Source organism: Galeopterus variegatus, unplaced genomic scaffold (genome assembly GCF_000696425.1).
Source record: "Galeopterus variegatus unplaced genomic scaffold, G_variegatus-3.0.2 Scaffold354, whole genome shotgun sequence".
Classification (NCBI taxonomy): domain Eukaryota; kingdom Metazoa; phylum Chordata; class Mammalia; order Dermoptera; family Cynocephalidae; genus Galeopterus; species Galeopterus variegatus.
Window position 1 is genome coordinate 614,697 of NW_007726465.1, and position 20,987 is coordinate 635,683.

Here is a 20,987-nt window from a genome sequence, read left to right on the forward strand (position 1 = left end):
CAACAGCTAGCACAGAACTCAGGCCCCCAACCCAATAGCACATAAGGGTTGAATCCTGCCAATAGCCACTGGAGCTTGGAACCAGATCCCTCCCTTGTTGAGTCTTGAGGTGACTATAGCCCAGTGGACACCCTGATTGCACCCTGCAAGCAACCCTGAGAAGAAGACCCAAGTAAGTGTGCCTGGGATCCCAATCCACAGAAACTGTTAGATAATAGATGTGTGTTGCTTTAAGCCACTGAATTTTATGGTAATTTGTTATGCAGCAATAGATAACTAATACACCATCCTAGGGCAGATTAAATATCCTTGGGTTAGCATCTTTTCCATTTCCTGGTTCTTGAATGTGGCCATGATTTTTATTAAATGAAAGGGCCATGGCATGGGGATTATCTGTAGATCAAAAAATTACACTATTGACTACCCCCCTCCATCCCTGACTCCTGCCCCCTAATCACACTAACCAGGAATACAAGCAGAAAGATAGCAGTATTACTTTTCTTGGAGAAAGAGAATACTGGGAAGTGGGAATAATCTCAATCCCTGCTCTCAGCCCTTGGCCTGACATCATTTGCCAATAGCACTGATGGTTTTGGAGGCCTGGGGTCTAGCCCCACCTGCGACTGTGGCTCTCTGCCTTGGGAGGTCATTAGTGCTTGTCTGTGCCTCCAGCCAAACCCTTTTGACAAGAGGCATATCCAGTCTCTCAAGGGCAATTTTGGGGCCATTTCCTGTATGATTGTAGGGTGAGTGGCAGGGTAGTTGGTGCTCTTACTTAGCCTGAAGGATGACCTTTGCAGCTCTAAGGGCAAAGACAGCATAAGAGGATTCGATGGCAGACAAGGATGGTCAGTGCAGTTTTATAAGGTAGAACACAGGTGAAGGATTGTAACTGATCAAGCAGAGCTGGAAGCTACGCTGCAGAGGGGATGCTGATGAGAACGAGCCACTTTGTCTAGCAGACCCTGAGAGACTCAGTACTTGGGGGCAGCAGGAAGACAAGGTGACATTAGGGGCTAAAACCAGGTGGGTAGTTAAAAGTCTGTATACAGAGGAGTTGGACACCCAGGTCCCCTCCCAGATCCCACGATCCTTGGCTGCCACCTCTTCCAACTGCAGCAGACTGGAGGTTGGTTGAGGCTCAAGGCGTGGGGACCCAAGGGTCAGCAGAAGGCTGGGGGAGTGCAGGATGGAAAATTGGAGATTAGATCAAAGTCTTGAAAGTTGAAATGGGTGAAAAGATGTAACATGAAAGATGAAAATATAAAGCTCATAGATGTGTATGTATGAGAATAGATGGGACCTTGAGCTGGGGAAGGCCTTCTTAAATATGACTCACAAAGCAGTAATCACAGGGAAAACATCGATAATTTGTCTACATCAAAATAAAGGATTTCTGTCCATGAAGTCCTCACAGATAAAGTTAATAGAAAGATGAGACTGAGAGAAGACAGTTGCCACACAAAACTCAAATAGGAGTTATACCCTGAATATTCAAGGAACTTCTGCAAATCAATAAGAAAAAGAAAAGAAACTCAATAGAAAAAAAAAATGGGCAAGAGATATAAGTAGCAATTCTCAGGAGGGAAAATAACATGCCCACATGGGTGGAAAAGTTAAATCAAAATAATATCAGTACTATTGCACTCATAAGATTTATAAAAATTGGAAAGTTGGATAATGTAGTGTTAAGTGGGCAAGCATAACAATAATAATAGTAATAATCACATAGAACATACTATGTGTGGGGTCTGTTCCAAGCCCCTTACATGTAATATTTTGTTTAATTTCTACCCTATGAAATAGGTAGACTTATTAGACCTGTTTTACAGATGAGGAAACTGAGAGAGTTGGCTAAACAGCTAGAAAGTTGTAGATCATGGACTCAAAGGCAATCTAGGGGCTGGCCGGTTAGCTCAGTTGGTTAGAGTGCAGCCTTATAACATCAAGGTTGTGGGTTTGGGTCCCAGTACCAGCCAGCTACCAAATAAAAAAAAGAAAAGTCAGGCAATCTAACTCCAGAGTCCATGCTCAAAGCTGCTAAATTATACTGTCGGGAAATGGTGACCCTTGTGCACTGTACGTGGGGTATAAATGGCTACAGCCCCTCTAGAGTGCAATTTAGCGGTACCCAGTGACATTAAATATGCTTATGTTCTATGTCCCAGCAAACTCCTGGGTGTGGTGGAATCCATAGACACCCTCGCTCAGGTCCCCGTGAGAACATGTGGTGGCTTTGTTGGTGGAGAGCTGGAGGCAACCCTGGAAGAGATAAGTAAATGTGGTGGACGACTGCAGTGTAATACGTATGGTTAGTGGGCTAGCCAGGGTAGGCTGTTACATCACAGTAATAAACAACCCTGAAATCTCAATGGCTGAATGTGAGTAAGTTTTATTTCCTGCTTACATCAAATCTAATGCAAGCCGAGTGCTTCTCTAGGACATCTCTTCTCCATAAGGGAACTCAACAATCAAGCTGCACTGTGTGACCTGCCACCTCAACAGGTCCCTCCTCTATTGCAACAGCAGGGGGAGAGAGAGACTGAAGGGGCTTTTCATTGTCTCAGCCTTTTCACATTTTTTCATTGTCTGGGATTAATCTCATGGCCTTCCCTAATAGCAAAATGGGTGGGAATTCTAGTTTGCAGTATGCCTAGGAAAGAGGAATATCAGATGGAATTTGGGAACATGTATTATTGTCTCTCCTACAAGCAGATAAAAGCTATGAACTGAATGGATCTACCCATACAGCAATGAAGATAGATTTTTAAAACATAGTTTTGAATTTAAAAAGGTAGGAAAAAAATGAGATCTAAAGTGAAATATTATGTGTGTATATATAAAAACTAAAACATATGCACCTATAAAATTATGCTGTATGTTCTTCAAAGTTCTATCCGTATCTAAGGGCATTTATTAAACACATTTAATTGGCTATCAATTGTATGTTTGTTGGGGGGGGGATTTGTTACAATGATTGTAGAAATTGGGATAAAGGTAAAAAAAGTCCAACAAGACGAGAGACCCTCAAAATGCTGCTGCTACTGCTGACAGTGAGTCATGAGCTGAGGAGCAGGATTCATGCAACTCTCCACGCCTAGTTCTTCCTCCAGCCATGTAAGTCTGGCGTGGGAAGAGCAGATGGAGAAGGGGAAGGTGGGAGTGTGGGCGGGAAGAGCAGTTAGGCAACCGCAGCAAGAGAACAGAGAAGACAGTTGAACGTGTGAACTCAGACAGCGGCAGCAGCAGTGATGGGGAGGGGCAGGTGTAAGAGATGGTAGATAAAGAACAGAAGGCAGCAAACACAGGCAGCTGTATGCTGAAGGATGGAGAAGGGGCTACAGTGGGGGCGTGCAGAAGGCAGGTGCGTGTGTTAGATGGGAGGGAATTGTTTATTTGCTGAGGGGTAAGAGGTAGGGATGAAGGCGGGGTTGAAAATGAGGAAGAGGGGATATTAGATGACCCAAGTATCCTGGTTGGTTATAGTTTAAGAGATTAGTCAAATTATGTTAATATTGATCAGACGAGCTGCAGCACATATCCACAGGTTGGACATGGGTGCTAAGCTGCAGAGAAGGGAGACACTTCGTGAAGTATAATAACAGACGTGAATGTATGAGAACAGATTGGGATTTTTGACCTGGGGAAAGACTTCTTAAATATGATCCAGAAAGAACTAACATAAGGCAAAAACCTGATAGATTTCTTTACATCAAAATTCGGCCAGAATTGCTATCTTCCAGTAATTCACCAAATGATGAACACAAAGGGAAAGAGGAGAGGTACCTGCTATACGAGGGAACTTCAGAAAGTTCATGGAAAGATTTGTATTATCTTCTAATTCTATTTTTCCATGAACTTTTTGAAGACCACTCATATTCTTTTGGCCTTTTAGAGAGCATGAAGTTTTTCCTTTGGCCATGTACATGTGAATCTATAAGAAAGGTGATGTTGTAGACATCAAGGGAATGGGCACTGTTCAAAAAGGAATGCCTCACGAATGTTACCAAGGTAACTGGAAGACTCTACAAGATTACCTGACTTGCTGCTGGCACTGTTGTAAATAAGTTAAGGGCAAGACTGTCCTGAGAGAATATACATATTGAGTATATTAACTACTCTAAGAGCTGAGATAGCTTCCCGAAATGTGTGAAGGAAAATGATCAGAAAAAGAAGGAAGCCAAAGAGAAAGGTACCTGGCTCCGGTTGAAATGCCAGCCTGCCCCGCTCAGAGCAGTGCGCTTTGTAAGAAGCAGTGGAAAGAAGCCTCAGCTGCTAAAGCCTATTCCCTATGAATTCCTGGTATAAAAAAATAAAAGGCCTCTGGACTTTAAAAAGAAAAAATTTGATAGATTTTTTCTACATTAAAATGAATGTTTTCTAATTTCCATGGGCAGGAACCACATGGTGACCATCTTAAAAACACAGATTCCCAGTGATTCTAATAAAGGAGGTCTGTAGTAGGGCCTGGGAACCTGAATTTTTAACAAGCATCATAGCTCATTCTGATGTAGTTCGCTCCATACTTTGAATAACAGCTCTAGAAGGGCCAACTGAAGTCTTGAAAAATGGAAATGAATCAATCAACCAACCGACTAGCACCCCCCTCCTGGAAGAGTTCCCAGGCAATTGACAGAGACTTGTTACCTATAACTGCCGCTGTATGAAGAGGGTTGGTTTTAATGAACCCAAGTCTTGCTAGGTTTTCTTGAAAAGGACAGAAACAGGTAGAAAATGAATAGAACTCTCATGGATTGTGCTTTGGGCTTTCGGAAGATTAAATAATAGTCATAAGGGTAATGGTCACTGAAATAGGATTGCAGAGGGTGAGGGCACTGGGAGCCCTCGCTGGAGGGCTTGGAGCCCAAACCTTGTACAGGTTTGCAAGAGCCAATTGTTAGATTTTCAGGAATTTTGCAAGCTGGTGGCTAAACACATCCATCATTAAAAGTTAGATTGTGTAAACTTAAATAGATTACATTGAAAAAGGTAATAAAAACTCAAAACACACCATGTCCTAATTATTTTACTACATTTTACTATTATGTGTGCTCTTGAGGTTATTTTTGTCTATTATATCTGTGTGGTGGGAATGTACTATATATCTCTTCCCAACTCAGTTGTTAGCTTGAAATTAACCACCGTGGGAGTATTTACACCAGAGAAATTGGCAAAGGCTCAACACCCCTTACCCTCTTTTTGGAGAACTGTTTGTTACACATTTAGGAGCACACCACTGCCTGTGGTCCTTAAAGAAATCAGGAGTCATACCAGCAGTGAGGAAAATCAAGCATGAGCTATCTGAAAGGCAGAGAAAAAACCTGGAATATTCATCCCCCACACACTAGAGTGGGCAGAGTACAGCAAAGGTGGACGTATGGCAGCTTGACCCAATCTTTTTGTACCCATACAGTCTCCAAAGTTCTTTAAAATCTTGCCTGGATGGTTGCAGCCAAAAGCAAATGTGGCAGGAAGCAACTTTGAGGCCGGTTCCCAAATCTATGCTGAATAGAGAATCAGTTTCTTTTGACAAGCGGTGAGCTTAGTCAATGGTGCCATCTAGTGTCAAGGAACAGATTGGCTCCACGGAGGAATGATTGGAAAGAAGTTTCTCTTGATTTTTCTCTGGAGGCATATTGACTTCCATAGATTCTTCTTCCTTTCTTTTCCCCTATTTTCTTTCCCCACTTCCATTTTCCCTACTTTCTGAGTAAATTTTTGTCTACTCTCCCAACAAAAATAGCTGTTAATTTTTTGAAAGATCTCAACTTTGTGCTGCCCCCATGAGAAAATTGATGATGCCAAGATTTAAATAGCATATGGATGTGCACATCAGTACATCTTTATATTATAACAATTTGGAGTGAGTTTGCTTAGCGAAGTTGAAAATTTTTCTCTGCAGGTCACATAAATCAAATATTTCTCTGCTTTCCCAAAATAGCCTTCCTTCCCATTTCCTGGGACAGAGCAGATGTAGTTTTGTTAGCATGTTGTAGCTTAAACAACGCTAATTCATTCTCAAGTTTCATTTCTGCTTTACAGATATTTTTTTAGTAAAATGATGGAAGAAAAGGTCCTTTCATAACTTCCCGGTGCATGGGATATTTCATTCTTTTATGAGGACCTATGTGATTTATTTGAAGTGAAGTAATTGTGTATGGTTGAATTCTCAGAGCTGAAGGGTCCTCCAGAAATTGGGGTAAAATTCTGGGTCTCTGATCCCCACGTGGAAGGCTTACTTTGCATCTAGCATGTTGGAGGAGGAATGCCGTAGCTCTTCAGGAAAGATTACTTCCCTTTTGCCCCTTTAGTGATTGCTGGTCCGAGCAAAGTTAAAGAACATTTAACTAATTGGTTGGCCCAAAGCTCCTTTTCCAGTTCTGACAGTTTCCATCTTTTCTTTAAGGATATCTAACCCATAAGTTGAGGGAGATTTCAGATGTTTTCAAACATAAAACCAGTAAGGAGTAAATATCATCCTTTCTGTAATATGGGTAACAAGAGCAGCCTGAACTCTGTAATGGGTCGTCATTCTGAATGTGTCAGGAAATGGAAGGGAAGCCAACATTACAGCTATGGAGATGAGATCTGGACTTGGGATTAGACTTTTTCCAGGATACTTTTTCAGTGTTTTCAAAAACAGCAAAAGTTGTTTAGAAATCTCATTTTGAGAGTGCCAGACTACAAATACAAGGCTTTATTTTAGGTGTGGGCCATGGGTTTTGCAATCCAGTCAGCTGCTATTTGTATGAGGATAAGCAAGATTTCAATAGCGACTAGGCTCACCCTCTTACACAAGACGGCAGCAATTTTGCCTTAAAAAATGTACCTAAGTGACTCTACAGGCTACAAACTGTTTTCTTAAGAAGTAGAAATTGAAGATCCTGTTAGGAGGGTAGAAGTCAATTTTGCCCATATGTGGGTCAAACTACTAAATATAATGTCTGGGTATTCCCATGTTCTTAGGTGCTCAGTAAACATTCCTATTAATTAAACTGTGACAAACTTAAAGCCTGTGGCATTGTGCTATTTCACTGGGCACAGGGAAAGCCCCTGAAGTCCAAACATATTATTCAGGAGTGCACTTGCCCCTGACAGTTAAGCACAGGACCCAGTCCTTAGGATGACTCTTCACATTCCCACTGCCTAAAGCCTCAAAACCACTACATCCCAGCTCTTTTCCCATGTCAGTGTTTTGCTCTTTCCCATCCCTGGAGAAATTTAATTGTCCAGGTTCCCTCTCACGTCAGCCTGTCCTACAACATGGCAACCAAATCTTAAAAGCTTCAACACTCCTGTGGTTTTACATCTCAAGATTTAAACTACGTATTTCAAATTTCCTTATTCAGTTAGATGCAACGACCATCTCACTTTTGACTGCTGAAATAGGTAAGCAAAATTTTTTCTGTCATTTCTTTACCTTCCCTTTTTATTTCAGAATCTTAATAAACCTTAAAGTGACTCCCAATATGGGCATGCTTCTATTTATGTAGAATAAAAGCTCAGTTTTACATTTTACTATCAACCCCCAAATTTCCACTAACTAGCCTTTGGCAGATCTATAAAATGATGCTTCTGATCACTTTGGGGCATTATAACCTCATGAAGTGGTTTCTGAGATTCAATTGACTTACATTTTGTGCCATTTTCTTAAATCTTTGAACACTGACAATCCATATGGAGCAATAGAGAATTCTTAAGGAGGTTCTAACTGCTCAAGAAATTAATAGCCAAGTGAATCCTGTTGATCAAATGACTAAGTACCTTATTTGTTGCACTAGGAGCATTGTGTACTCATTTTTGGGAAACTTTGTTCCATTCTTCTGAACATCCCTGTTAACCTTATGGTCCAATGTACTTAGGACCTGCTGCAGTGGTAAATCAATATGTTCCTTCTGAAAAACTGTTCTAGGGGCTTCAGAGATGATCTATTTCAACCTGCCGCCTTACAGATGAGGAATCTGAGGCACAAACTAGAACCCATGTCTTCTGGGCTCGGTGGAGAGCTCTCCTCACTATAACAGGCTGCCTGTTTTTATTTAAAGGAATGAGACTCTCTCTTTCATAAAAGATACTAAGTCTAAAAGAGTTCTAATTTAATGCAACTTCAATTAAAGATTGTCTTGAAAGCAACAGATTGCTATTCCCAAAGTCAAAAACGACTAGAACACAGACTTAAAAACCAAGCCATTTAATCGTGTCTTTGAAGGTAAACAATATATGGAGCTGGATCCCACGCCCTGAGAATGCCAGAGCTACGGGTCCAAAACCTGGTGTGGTATTCTCAGCAGAGTTCAGAAGGGTCAGAACTCAAGGTGTTATGAGGCAGAGAACGTATGGAATTCATGCATTCCATTTTGCAATTTTGTAAATTACCAGAAACAGACCCCAAGAGTCTCTCAAGATGGGGAAATTCAACTCCTGGTTTCATAGACAAAAGAATGAAGAGTACCAAAAGTGTTGACTTCTCTTCACTTCTCTCACACCATCTGAAGCCTCAGCTGACTATCATAATCCCAACTCAGAGCAGCTCATGCTGCGCTGTAGGTTTGAGACCAGTCCCTCTATCCGTTCACTTCCATGTAATGCCACAGCGAGAGTGACCGGAGGCAGAGAGCGCTCAGCACGACAGCTTTTTACCAAGCACTTACAGTGAAAAAGAACCCTCCAGCGGCACACTGATTTAGTTTATAATATTTTAATTTACAAATTAAAAAAGCTACATGTTTCACTTTTTCTCCTTTTTTTCTTCTTTCTTTACATCACTCTTTTCTTTATCTTTATCTTTCTCTTTGTCGTCCTTCCTATCCTTTTTGCTCTCTTCTTTTTCCTGCCCTTCTTTCTTCTCTGCATCTCGGTTGGCAATCTTGTTGTTAATGAGGTTATGCAGGGCGACCACGGAACGGATCAACGAGGCCAAGTACACCACCACCATCTGGTCATTGGTCTTCAGGTAAAAGGCCTTGACAAACTCCTGCAGGCTGACGTCTGGCAGCAGGTTGAAGACGTCCTGCAGCTGGTAGATGATCTGGTGATTTATGGGCAGCTTGCCTGTGGCCACTTTTTCCAAGTAGCTCCTGATATCCAGAAGCTTGGAGTTCAGTCCCTTCAAACCATGGACTTGGTTTGTGATCCTCTGGGAAAGAGTGCCCACAGTAGTGTCTTTGATGTCTCTGTAATAATCCACAAGAATGGGCAGGAAAAAGCATCAGCTCACCATATTATCACATAAAACTCTCACAATCTAAGAAAACACCCAGCTTTGTAGTGAGGGCAAAAGAAAAATGTTTCTTCTTCATTTGACAAAGATTTGGGTACAAATTACCTTAATTTTGTTTTCATTTGGGGGCAGATATTTTATTACAGGATGTTTTCCAGAAGATGATTATAAGAGAGTGCAGAAATGAAACTATTTTCACTTGAAAGAAAAAGAAAGACTATATGGGCCAACAGTTTAGATCTGCCAATAACTTTCTGGGTAACTATGAAATACTCTACCTTGGCTTCTCTGTTCCTAAAAAGGATGACATTTTTTCCACCTGAGTCTGTAGGATGTTTTGAGAAGCTTAAATCAGTCCGTAGTAATTTTTGGAAGTGGAAGGAACCTCATTGGCTCATAAAAATTGACTTTTTCAAATAAGGATTATATAGCTAGAGGATTTAAAACAAAATCCATCCCAAGGTGATTCTCTGCAGAAAACAACTACGTTTGTTGGAAATGACATCCAGTGAAGAGTGCAGGCCTGCATTACTACCCACATCTGTTCCTGTCACAAGCAACATTACATTCCAGACAAACTGTGATGTCCACAGTCATAAATCGTAACACTTTAGAGATGATCTAGTCCAACCACCTCAATTTATAGGTAAGAAAACAGAGGTCCAGAAAGGGACTGTGATTTGTTCAGAATTAGAGAACTGTTAGCAAATGGCCAGGACCAGGCCCAGGTCTCCATACCCGATCCGGATATGAAAACGTATCTCTTCCTCACACCATACAGCCTCTTGGGCAGCCGAGGATTCTGATGCTGTACTAAGGTCTCACCGTAACAAGTGTTCGACTCCAACTTCCTCAGCTTCCTCTGCTCCAATTTCACTGGTCACATGCTCAAATGTTTTTGAGGTTGGAGTTCCATCCTGGGAAAGGAGGAGACTTAACTATAGTTATTTACTTACAACAAACTGGTATGTGTTCCTTTTCACACCTTGAGTCTTCTGCTTTAAGTCAGCTCATTACATGGGTGCATTACTGAGAGTTTTCAAAGGCAAGGGGGTGGGTAAGGTTTGCTTTGAAAGCTCAGCCTTCAAAGCTAAAATCACTGTGGCAATGCTCGGTGATGAAGTCTGCTGTGACATTATTAGCTCACTGCTATGTTGTAGTGGCCACAAAATTGTTTTCTGAGGAAAAAAACTTTTTAAAGAAAGACCTTTATATTCCTTCAAGCCTACACTGGGGATAGACACTTAGGGAAGTCTCAGGTTGATTTCTAAAGTATAGTCATACATTGCTGCCTTGGGTTGAATGTCTCCCCAAAACTTAATTTCTACTGTAACTGCTGAGGATGGGAAATCCTATTACGGTAATTGAAGGGTGGGGCCTTGAAGAGGTGACTGGATTGTGAGGACCTTGCCATACTGAATGGTTTAATGGTGGTCCTGGGCTTGGCTCTAGGGCTTTAAAAGGAGAGCGCATAAGGAACTCTCTCTCTCTGCTCTGCCACTTTCTGCCATGTGAGATCCCTGTGTTGTTGTAAAGCCTAAAAAGACCTTCATCACATGTGTTCCCTGGGCTTTGGACTTCCCAGTCTCCAAAACTATAAGCATTAAATGTCATTTTCTTACAAATTACCCAGTTCTAGATATTTTGTTATGAGCAACAGAAACAGACTACTACAATTGTTTAATACCAGGGATATGTTCTGAGAAATGCATCGTTACGTGATTTTATCACTGTGAACACCATAGAGGGTACTCACACAAACCTAGCTGGTGTAACCTACTACACAGTATAGCCTTTATAACCTTACGGGATGGCAGTCATATATGTGGTCCATTGTTGACTGAAACATTATGTGGCACATAACTGTACATAGTTCTTTCTAGAATGGACAATATACAGAATACCTGTACTTAAAGCTCATGCCAGAAAGTATAACTTTTAACCATTTACTGTTCCTTTGATTGAATGATACCAGATTGCCAAAATAATGCAATTAGAGTAACTGGCTTTCTGGTTATCTGGATTAATCAAAGGGTCCTTTGGGGGATGTGGTACACTGGTATCATCTACTGACTTCCTGATGGGACCCAGGAGACACTTTTCTCAGACCTAGTGCCAGAAGAGGTTGTACATCTCCTTGTAAACTGTGTAAAAATGTCTGCAATGTAGGATGGCATAGAAGTGAGAGCACAGGCTCTGTAGCTAGACTTTTAGGGTTCAAATTCTGGCTCTGCCACATATGTAACAAGGGAGCTGTAAGACATTGGGCAAGTCGCACAACTTATACTAGGTGCTATAAACATTAGTTGCTGTTGTTTTATTTAGGATCGTGTGAATCCTGCAAGAGGCATTCTCTTTGCTTTGGATGGTAGGATGGTCAGAGCCTCTAACAATCTTGTAGGACTTCACAGCAAGCCTTTTCAGGTACTAATTCTTCTATAGTTTCACCTTATAACATGACCCCTACATCCCCTTTATCCCCTACTAAAAAGTATCTTCACACACAACCTCTTAATTCCTTTCCTAAAGAGGCAGGGTAAAAATTAACTGGAAACAATTGGGTCAAGACCAGGTTTGAAAGCTTTACTGTGACTAGATAATAAATTTATTTTTAAATTTTTTTTATTGATTATGAATATTCATCAGATTCAGAGCTGATTGTCACCCCTCCTAGGCAATAAGTTTAGATCTAAGCTCCCTGGTAGCCAGGCAAAAGAAAAATAGGAGGATTGGGCTCACTGCAAAGAACATTTGCAGGGAGCTAGCCTAAAATATCCTTTTCCAAATTTTAAAACTGAATATAAGGAAAAATAGTGCATATTAAATCCAAAAGCAGACTTTAATCCTTCCCTCAAACTCTTGACTTTGAAAATTTAAGATTGAGCTCTTTCGTGGATACCCTAAATACAAATATCTTATGCTCATGACAAAATACCCACACATATATATATACATTTTTACATCAAGTTCTATCCTAGAACTTGAGTTTAACTTTCCTGGAAATAGAGAAAATCTATATTCTAGCAGCTCTTCACTTTTATGCCCAAAGCACAAGGTAACGAAGCACACAGCACATACTGGAGGCTGCAGAGCTGAGCATTCAGGTGTCAAATGATCATACAGTTGGGTCTTGCCATCTAGCTCTTGGCAGCTCTTACTCAACAGTTATGTGATGCTTGATGACAGGTATGTTCTGAGAAACGTGCTGTTAGGCGATTTTGTTGTTGTGTGAAAGTATATTAGGAAAGGGAACAGCAGTACATTTTCCTGTTATTTACACTGGCCACTAGTTGTATGAGCGTGGGCCCTCTAATCATGTTACTAAGTCTCTTTGTGCCTCACTTTTCTCATCTATTAAGTGGAGATTATAATACCACCTCACAAAGTTATGAAAATTAAATTATAGGAAGCGACTGTGCCTGGCACTCAGCAAGCACTCAGTGAGTGTCAGCTGTTATTGACTATTATTCTGCTATGGGGATACGTGAGAATCATTTTACAATTTAAGAATTCTAAAGTAAACAACTCTTTCACTTGGGGTAAGACCTAATGTGTCAAATGCTTGGGCTTCTATGTTGAAGGTCTGAGCTACCTTTGGGAGGGACACCCATGGGTAAGCTGGGCACTCCTCCTGTGGTAGGTTTGTTTATACCAGCATCACCACAAACACGTGAGTCATGAGCGTTGCTATGACATTATGATGGCTACCACTTCACCAGGAGATAGGAATTTTTTGGCTCCATTGTAATTTTATGGAACCACTGCCACATATGTAGTTGGTCACTGACTATCACTGACTAAAATATCGCAATGTGGTGTATGACTGTATTTGAAAACCTGTGACCTAGTCTACAGGAACTGAAAATCTTCAAGGACCAAGGAATACTGGCACAGAGGAGGCTCAAGAGCAGATGTTGCATTAGGTTAAAGCCAAGCTCACCAGGCTCTGCATTGGTTTTGCTGGGAACGTTTCTGGGCAAACATTTGACTACTTTGGGCCTCAATTTCATTTATAAAAGGGGAACCTTAGATTTCTATAGTCTTCTCTACTTCTGAAATTTGATGATTCAAAAAGTCAAGGGGGAAAAAAACCTTAAGATCAAACTGTTAACAGAAACCTACTACCTTCTCCTTGTTATAGAAAGATAAAGGATTTGTTGGACTTGAAAATGGAAATAAACAATCACCTAATAAGTAGCAAATCTAATCTCTTAGGCTCATAGCCAGATGACTTACATCATGAACTTCTTCCACGGAAATATATGCCTCTGTGGGCAGTCCCAGGTCCTTTGGCTTCACATCAATAATGACCAATACCTGGCAGAGAAACACATCTTAGCAAACTACCTCACACTTGACACAAAAGGGATAACTTCAGCCATTCTTCTTATGACGGTTACTAAAGCTATTTTATTCATTTGATCAGAAATGAGCCAGAATTTTCAGCAAAAATGAGTTTATATTTCAAATGATCCCACTTGCTCTGCTCTTTACTCCCCTACATTAACAAGATGGGAGGAAGCACAGTGTGGTTATTAAATACAAGAAAATTAAAGTCAGGAGAGCTAAAATTTCAATCCCAGGCCCACCATTTACAAGACCTTACTAGCCATTTGAACCTCAGTTTTCTCATTTGTAAAGAGGATCTATATAGTCCCTGATAGGATTAAGATAACTCACATACTTAGCACCTAGCAGGTGTTATTTCCTAAATACATTAGATGACAGCATGATACATAGAATACTACGTATTAATATAACAAGCTTATAAAGAAAAGCAGTGAACTGATTTGCTGCTCAAAGGAAGCTCTTACTAGGATGTATCTTACTTATCTAGCAAAGAATATCTTTCAAGAGTTTTAAAAATAGAGAGCACTTACTGAGTTAGGGCAGTATCTTTTCATGAGTTCATTGATGGCAATGTCATTCTTGTGTAGTTTAGGGCCTGTGTGGTACCACCCAACTATTCTTTCTCTGGCTGGGAAGGAAAAAAAAATTAGTGGGTTTTAATGTTTCATGGGAATCTATACAACTCTCTCAAAAAGGATAAGAATATTAGCAGTTATGTCCTCTACCTTTTTGAAAATTTCAGACATCTATTTTAAACCTTGGCATAGTTATGAAATCTAAAACTCAAAAACAGAATTCTCAGAAAATAAGCAGTGTGGGAAAAATCCACAGACATCTATATCCCAGACTAGTTTAGGAGACCAGTCACACATGAAACAACTAGAGGACAATTCCAAGGTGATATATAAACAAATGCAAGTTCATGTCACATAAACAGTAACTGTGAGTGTTGCAGTTATAAACATTTCCAAGCAATGTGGTTGCTGTAATGAAATACAAGGAAAACAGTACCCGTGAGAGAGATATTCAGTACCTGGTGGTACTGAAGCTCTAGGGGCAGGTGAATGTTCTTTGATAGTTCTCCACTTTTCTGCTATAATCAGACGGCTAGCTCCTGCCTCACCCAAACCTAGGTGATTTACCTGGCCTTAAATTGCTACTCATTTCTTATTTATTCTACTTTATTCCTCTACTACCACTAGTCTTACTTAAGTCTAGACAAACCAATGGCCCATTGACATTAAAGAAAAGGGAATAGTTAAAAAAAAAAAGTCACATACACACACACTCGTAAATCAATGCCACGCTCTAACTCCTTAGAAAATCAGGACGTACCGTTGACCTTCTTGAACATCCCGTACATGTTTTCCAAATAGTCATGGTCTAAAAACCAGACAGACTCGTCCTTATCGTCTTCATCAAAAGGGACTAAAGAGAAAAAAAATGTAAGATCTAGTTTAGGGTGCTGGATAGAATCTAAACCACAGGTCACAAGTAGGGGTTCCTAGGCCAGATCTGATTTACTTATGTGTTTGATGTGTCCAACATAGTATTAATAATTTTTTTTTAAATTGCCCTCATTAAAAATTAGGAGAGTTCATATAAAAATCCAAATTTCCAGCTTTCCTTAAAAAAACGTGGAAGATCTAGCAATTACTGTCAGATAGGGGCTGCCTCCTTTAAAAAGGACACATGCTCTTCAGTTTGCTAGAAGTCCCATCGTGTACTGATATTTCCCATTTGGCAAATTACGTTACTGGCTGGTCCGTTTAGACAATGAGTCAGTGACCTCTAGTCCAAGGGGTCATACCAACAATTATTTTGCTCTTTGTTTTTGTTGCTTTTATCATAAAAGTAATAAATAGATGCATCCTTGTAAAAATTCATGATACAGAGTAAAGGGTAAAGTTTCCCATCTCTCCCTTTGCCCTACCCATAACCACAGTTAAATAGTTTAGTGCAGGGGTTGACAAACCACAGTGGCTACCTGTCTGTATAAAGTTTTGCTGTAATACAGCCACACTCATTTGTTTACAAAGCGTTGAGAGCTGCTTTTGCACTACAACAGCAGAAATGAACAGTTGCAATGGAGACCACATGGCCTGCAAGTTTAAAGTATTTACTGTCTAACATAGTGAGTAGCTTTTAGGCTTTTTTCTGTACATCAGCAAAGCTAAAATAGAATCTTTAGAGTGTAGTAAAAAATGGTAACAAATGTTTATTTTTCAAAAGTAAATAGACATTTTAACCATGCTCATAAAAATGTAAAATTTGTCTTTTACCTGCAAAACTGTTGGATACATCAAGGACTTTCTTTTGCCATGACCCCAAAAGCACACCAACAACGCGCTTCTGGTTTCCGACTTTGCCGATTCTGAATGAGAGAACAGATGGTCAGTCTGGATAAGAATGCACAGATATGTGGACCCAACAATTAGATACTCAATGGGAAATATCAATAGTGCAGATACAATTTAGTTTACCTGGGAACTAATCTACCTAAACAAATCTAATAGGCTTAGGTTAGTTCTTGATATTAAATATAAGGGGTAATTCACGAACGTTATACTAATGTACACTGGCAGTTTTTACTTACCACTGACTGCAAAGTAATGCATGCATGGAAAAATCCCAAATTTATAGAAATTTAAAATGGAGAAAATGAAAACTCCCCAAATCTTAGGGTTTAAAAATATTACTCAGTTGGTGTTTGAAAAACTCATTTAAGTTATGCTACCTTTACTTTTTCATTTGCAGCTTTCCTTTCTCCTTTAAACTTTCCCCATCTTCTCTATCCTCAAATCTTTTCAGGGATAAAGATGCTAGAGTAGAACCAGTTTTATGGCCTGGCTTTTGGGTTGCCAATTCTTCTCTGGAACATCTGCTCCATGTCTACAAGCCCCACCAGAGGTAATTTATTCTTTGTAAAGCCTAGGGGCTCAGAAACTCAACCCAGAGGCATGAGTGTGCCATCTGTGGCTTCTGATTGGGCTTATTAGGCAGAAGTCATAAGTGAGCTGGTGACTAATCACACACACTAAGAGGAGAGAGGGCTGAATGAGTGGGAAATATTTTACGTCACAATTTCTATCTCCTTTTGAAACCTCCTCAGTAATTTTCTGCTAAGTAGCTACAAGTATTTCACTTACATATTCACTGGTCTTCAAGAAGAGTAATTATTACGACAAGCAAACAGAAAGGAGATTGTTGGGAGGGAGGTTTCGGTAACGGGCCACAACAATCAACCACATTGTATATTGACAAAATAAAATTAAAAAACCAAACAAACAAAAGAATAATAATTATTTGGCTATTAGCAAATATGAGATACAGAAACCATACAACTCTATGCTAAGGAAAGACAAAAGCCACCGTGAAATGAATTACATTTCCTTAACAGTAGTTAGTTTCACACTGGTTTCACTGTAGTATTTTTCTTAAAAAAGTTTAGCAAATCTATGAATACTTACTAAATATAGGATTTTGATCAAACAAAGTCAAGGATTCTGTATTCCTGGTGGCTCTGATTTTTTTTTTTTTTTTTTGTTAATGAATTTCAAACACTTCAAGCATTGAATTTCAACACTTCAGAGAAAACCTCCACAGCTCATGGACTTGACTTTTCGTCTACAAACGTCCATTTGTGTTTTTTAAAACCCTATATTTGTTATCGGACACAGCAGCCAGCAGTGTCTGCCTGAACTATGCTCTTAAACAAGGTTTGAATAGAACTGAAATGGTGCCTGCTCCATCGAGCACCTCTAGCATCCCATGGGAGAAAAATAGTAATTACTGCATAGTAGAGTCTACATATCCTGTTAGGCTGAGAGCCCGAGAAAGCAAAGAAACTGAACTAGGGACCCTAAACCTCACGGGGAGTCTCGAGTTTGTTTTTGGCTCTGGTTGAATTACGTGTACAAAGCAAGTTGCAAGAGAATAGGCACTCAGCAACTATGACTTTACAGCAGATGCTCCCAACTGGGTCTTTACATTTGCAAATTCAAGTAATTATCTTGTAAGACTTATGAACACGTGCAACAGGTCCAGCAGGATGAACATTTCGCAAACAAGCAAGGGGTGGAGGAAGAACACCCTCAAACAACGAGCCTTCCAGTTGATCTGTGGGATGTTTTCTCACCTCATTAATTCATGTTCAACTCTCCAGCTGGTCTCGTTTTTTTTTTTTTTTAAAAAAAGAAAAACTGACACCTTATCTACATTTTAAGCTATTGTCAAATCAGATTCCCACTACAAACTTTCACGGGCTAAACCACTGCACATCCGGGAAGCCCTTCGGGGCGCTGAGACCAAAATTTCAGTGACAGCATTCAGAGCACAGAAGCGCGAGCCTGAAGCGCTTTCCTACGAGAAACCGAGTCTTTCTGGTGAAAAGGGGCGGACAAGGTGACAGATGGGCACGAGCCCGGGGCGGGGGTCAGGGCCGACTGAAGCTTGCCCCCCACATTTTGGCATCATCCAGACTTCGGTAAAAGGAACAGGCGGCCCAGGCCCGGAGTGGCGGCGGCGGCGCAATGCTGGGCGACTCCGCTTCGTGGGCCGAGGCTGGTCTGGACCCATCGACAAGTCAGGGCCGCCTGCCGCCCGATCTGAGTCCCCAGCTCTCCTGCGGCCGCCGCGCCATCCCCAGCGTGCCCGTGACTCAGCAGCGGCGGCGCCGCCCGCCCCGCTAGGCCGCCCAGCGCCGCCCGCTCACCGGTTGAAATGATCCACCACACTGAGCAGCACCAACGGGTGCACCACCACCTTCTGCACAGCCAGCTCCGGCATCGCGACACACCCCACCCGCCAGGTCCGGCTCCCTACGACCCGCAAACACTCGCAGCGACAGCGACTCCAGCAGCTCCCCAAGACCAGCCCCTCCCCTTCCGGTTCGGCGGTCGCCGTGCGGCAGCCTTCTTCCGCTCCCAGAGTACCCCTCGCGCGGCGTGCCCGACTGTCGCCACGGCCGCCATCTTGGAAAGGGGAAAGGGCCTTGGAAAGGCGGAGCCTCCCTGGGTCGTCGCCTTGTATTTCCCTGGGCTCCAATGCTAGGGGAAAGCTGGATGTTGATAAAGCTTGACCTCCTGGTATTGGTCCTGCAGCGGTTTTTCACCTTAGTTCCTTCTAGTTCACCCCTACTTTGAACAATATGGAAAAAACACTCAGAAAAAAATGAATAGTAACAACTTGTATTTCCAACACCCAGAAAATGTTCACCTTTGCATCAAGTCAAAATCTTCCAAGTTTTCTTGGAAGAACTTAGTACGCTTTCAGTGTATATGTGGTAATTTATCTCACATCCTTTTTATTGTCTGGGAATTTCTCCTTTATCTTCAGTGTGGACGCTTTGCAGATAATGAATGTGGCAACCTGCAGGTTTCCATCTGTCTTTGTATTACTTACTGTGTAACTAGGGCTAGCAAGCCTAATTTGCGTGGAGAGCAAGACCATAGAGGTTGCTTTTCAAATCAAAACTTAGGGCCGGCCCGGTAGCGCACTGCTACAGTGCGCCGCTTGGGAGTGCAGCGGCACTCCCCCCGAGGGTTCAGATCCCACATACAGACCGGTTCCCGCTCACTGGCTGAGTGAGGGGCAGGCGCAGCACCGAGGGTTGCGATCCCGTTGCCGGTCCCAGTCTGGTACGGGTGCAACACTGAGGGTTGCGGTCCGTTGCCGGACACGAAAAAAGACAAAAAGGAAAAAAAAAATGAAACTTACATGAGGGTCAAAGAAAAAATGGAAGGCTATATTTAGCTAGAAAAGAGAAAAGAGAAGACTAAAAGGGGAAATGTAGGAGACAAGGACATAAGATTATTTGCAGAAGAAGGAAAATTACATTAAAATTCATATAGGTATATATTTTGTTCTCAAGTTGCTGTTTCTGTAAACAAAAACAATACTTTGGTAACTCGGATTATTTACTTATTTTTTGTCCAGTCTTTAAACAACTTTTACTTTCCCTATATCACCAGAGGATTTTCTTAACCTCTTGGCTTCATATTCTTTTAAGGTAGACTCCTGATCTCTAAATGTCAGGGGACATGCAAATCTCTGTTGCATTCTTAGCTGTGGATAGTGAAAAACATTATCAAAGATTAGACTGAGTTTGGCCCAGCAATGGTAGAGTGACTTTAACGTAGCCAGCATTTTTAATGTGTTCTGTATGGAAAATATCTGTCTTCTATCTGCAACTTGGCCTTCTGTTCAGTTTTTCTGCTGTACCCATGAAAAAGTAATGGCAGGATGTAGTCGTTATTATTCATAACTAGTTAATGGGAAGCTCAATGTTGTCTTTATTCTTAATTATAACTAGAAAGATATAAGGGGTCATGATAAGGGAAAGAAAACGAAGAATTATTGAATCGATTGAATGTATAATATGTCAGTCCTGGTACAGGCACTCACAAGCATTTAACCCTTTTAATTAATGCTTCTCAGACTTTGATATGCTTACAAATCACCTGGGGACCTTGTTAAAATACTGATTCTGTGTCCCGACCCGCGGGATATTCAACGCAGACCCTGGAGGGGGGGAGTGGGAATTGGATGGGACAAGAGACACAAGAAATGGAGACAAGACAGTATTCTGATCATGTCTCATTTATTAGCCAGAAGGTCACAGCTTATATAGCCAGCAGAAGGGAATCAGCAGATAAGGAAGTGAGCAGCGGATGGTTTACTGAGAAAACTGCAGGGTGGGTTGCAAAGTTACCTACACCCATAGTGCACAGGAGGGGAGGGACAGAAGATAACAGCAAACAAGGCTCTGAGGCCTTGAGACAATAGCTGGGCGGGCTCTTTGGCTCCAGACAGGCAGGCAGCCAGGCTCCATGGCTCCGGACAGGTCCCCCTTTTTAATTTTTTCAAGCCAAGAGAACCTCTCGGGAACTGTGCCTGTCTTAGATTGGGACAATCTGTCCCGCACACGGTACCCATCATAGGATTAGGCTGCAGCAGAGGCGGCCCTCCTGTCTTAGGTGGTGTGGGGATGTTACCCTCTTACCCATCTTTGGCTATCCAGTTCAGCTCACAGAGGCAGCATTTGTTAAGGTGAATGTAGTGGTATATAGGCACCACTTAGTTCTTGCATCTCAAGGCGTTGATAATGGACCTGTATAGGCCTTGCCTGAATAGCCTCAATTTGCTGTTTAATGAATGCCATAAGTTTGTTGAACAGAAAAGGACCCAAAGAAAGCAAAAGAAGCAAGCCCACAAGCAGCCCTAAAAAGGGTAAGAGATAAGTCCATTAAGTCTGGACCAAAGGGGGTTTTTCAACACAACTATAAGTGGGCGATGATGAGGACAAATAAGCTGAATGGGTGTCACAATCTACAACAGAAAGGTATGATGTAGGAGGAATAGAAACAGTCCCACCCTTGCAATTATATGGTTTTCCGTACTGTTTGTTCACCAATTG

At 41.4% G+C, this 20,987-nt stretch overlaps 1 protein-coding gene and 1 pseudogene across 1 annotated transcript; one reads left to right on the top strand and one right to left on the bottom strand.

Moving 5' to 3' along the window:
* Nucleotides 1-3,754: 3,754 nt before the first annotated feature.
* LOC103586593 lies at nt 3,755-4,334 on the top strand (annotated as a pseudogene).
* Nucleotides 4,335-8,175: 3,841 nt separating this feature from the next.
* Nucleotides 8,176-18,491, bottom strand: PSMD7 (proteasome (prosome, macropain) 26S subunit, non-ATPase, 7). Its single transcript, XM_008567895.1, has 7 exons — nt 18,285-18,491; nt 15,853-15,944; nt 14,906-14,998; nt 14,101-14,198; nt 13,457-13,537; nt 10,046-10,137; nt 8,176-9,173 (listed from the first exon to the last, which is right to left on the bottom strand). The coding sequence occupies exons 1-7, from the start codon at nt 18,356-18,358 to the stop codon at nt 8,729-8,731; spliced, it is 975 nt and encodes a 324-aa protein (XP_008566117.1). The 5' UTR covers nt 18,359-18,491; the 3' UTR covers nt 8,176-8,728.
* Between the last annotated feature and the right edge of the window lie 2,496 nt (nt 18,492-20,987).

Bases quoted from the DNA above. Each gene is read 5' to 3' on its own strand.
- PSMD7 (XM_008567895.1), bottom strand. From the start codon at position 18,358: ATGCCGGAGCTGGCTGTGCAGAAGGTGGTGGTGCACCCGTTGGTGCTG. The intron at 10,138-13,456 runs GTAAGTCATCTG...CTCCTTTCCCAG, and splicing joins CCGTGGAAGAAGTTCATGAT to GATGGAACTCCAACCTCAAA. The intron at 9,174-10,045 runs GTGAGACCTTAG...GGATTATTACAG, and splicing joins GGAGTCGAACACTTGTTACG to AGACATCAAAGACACTACTG.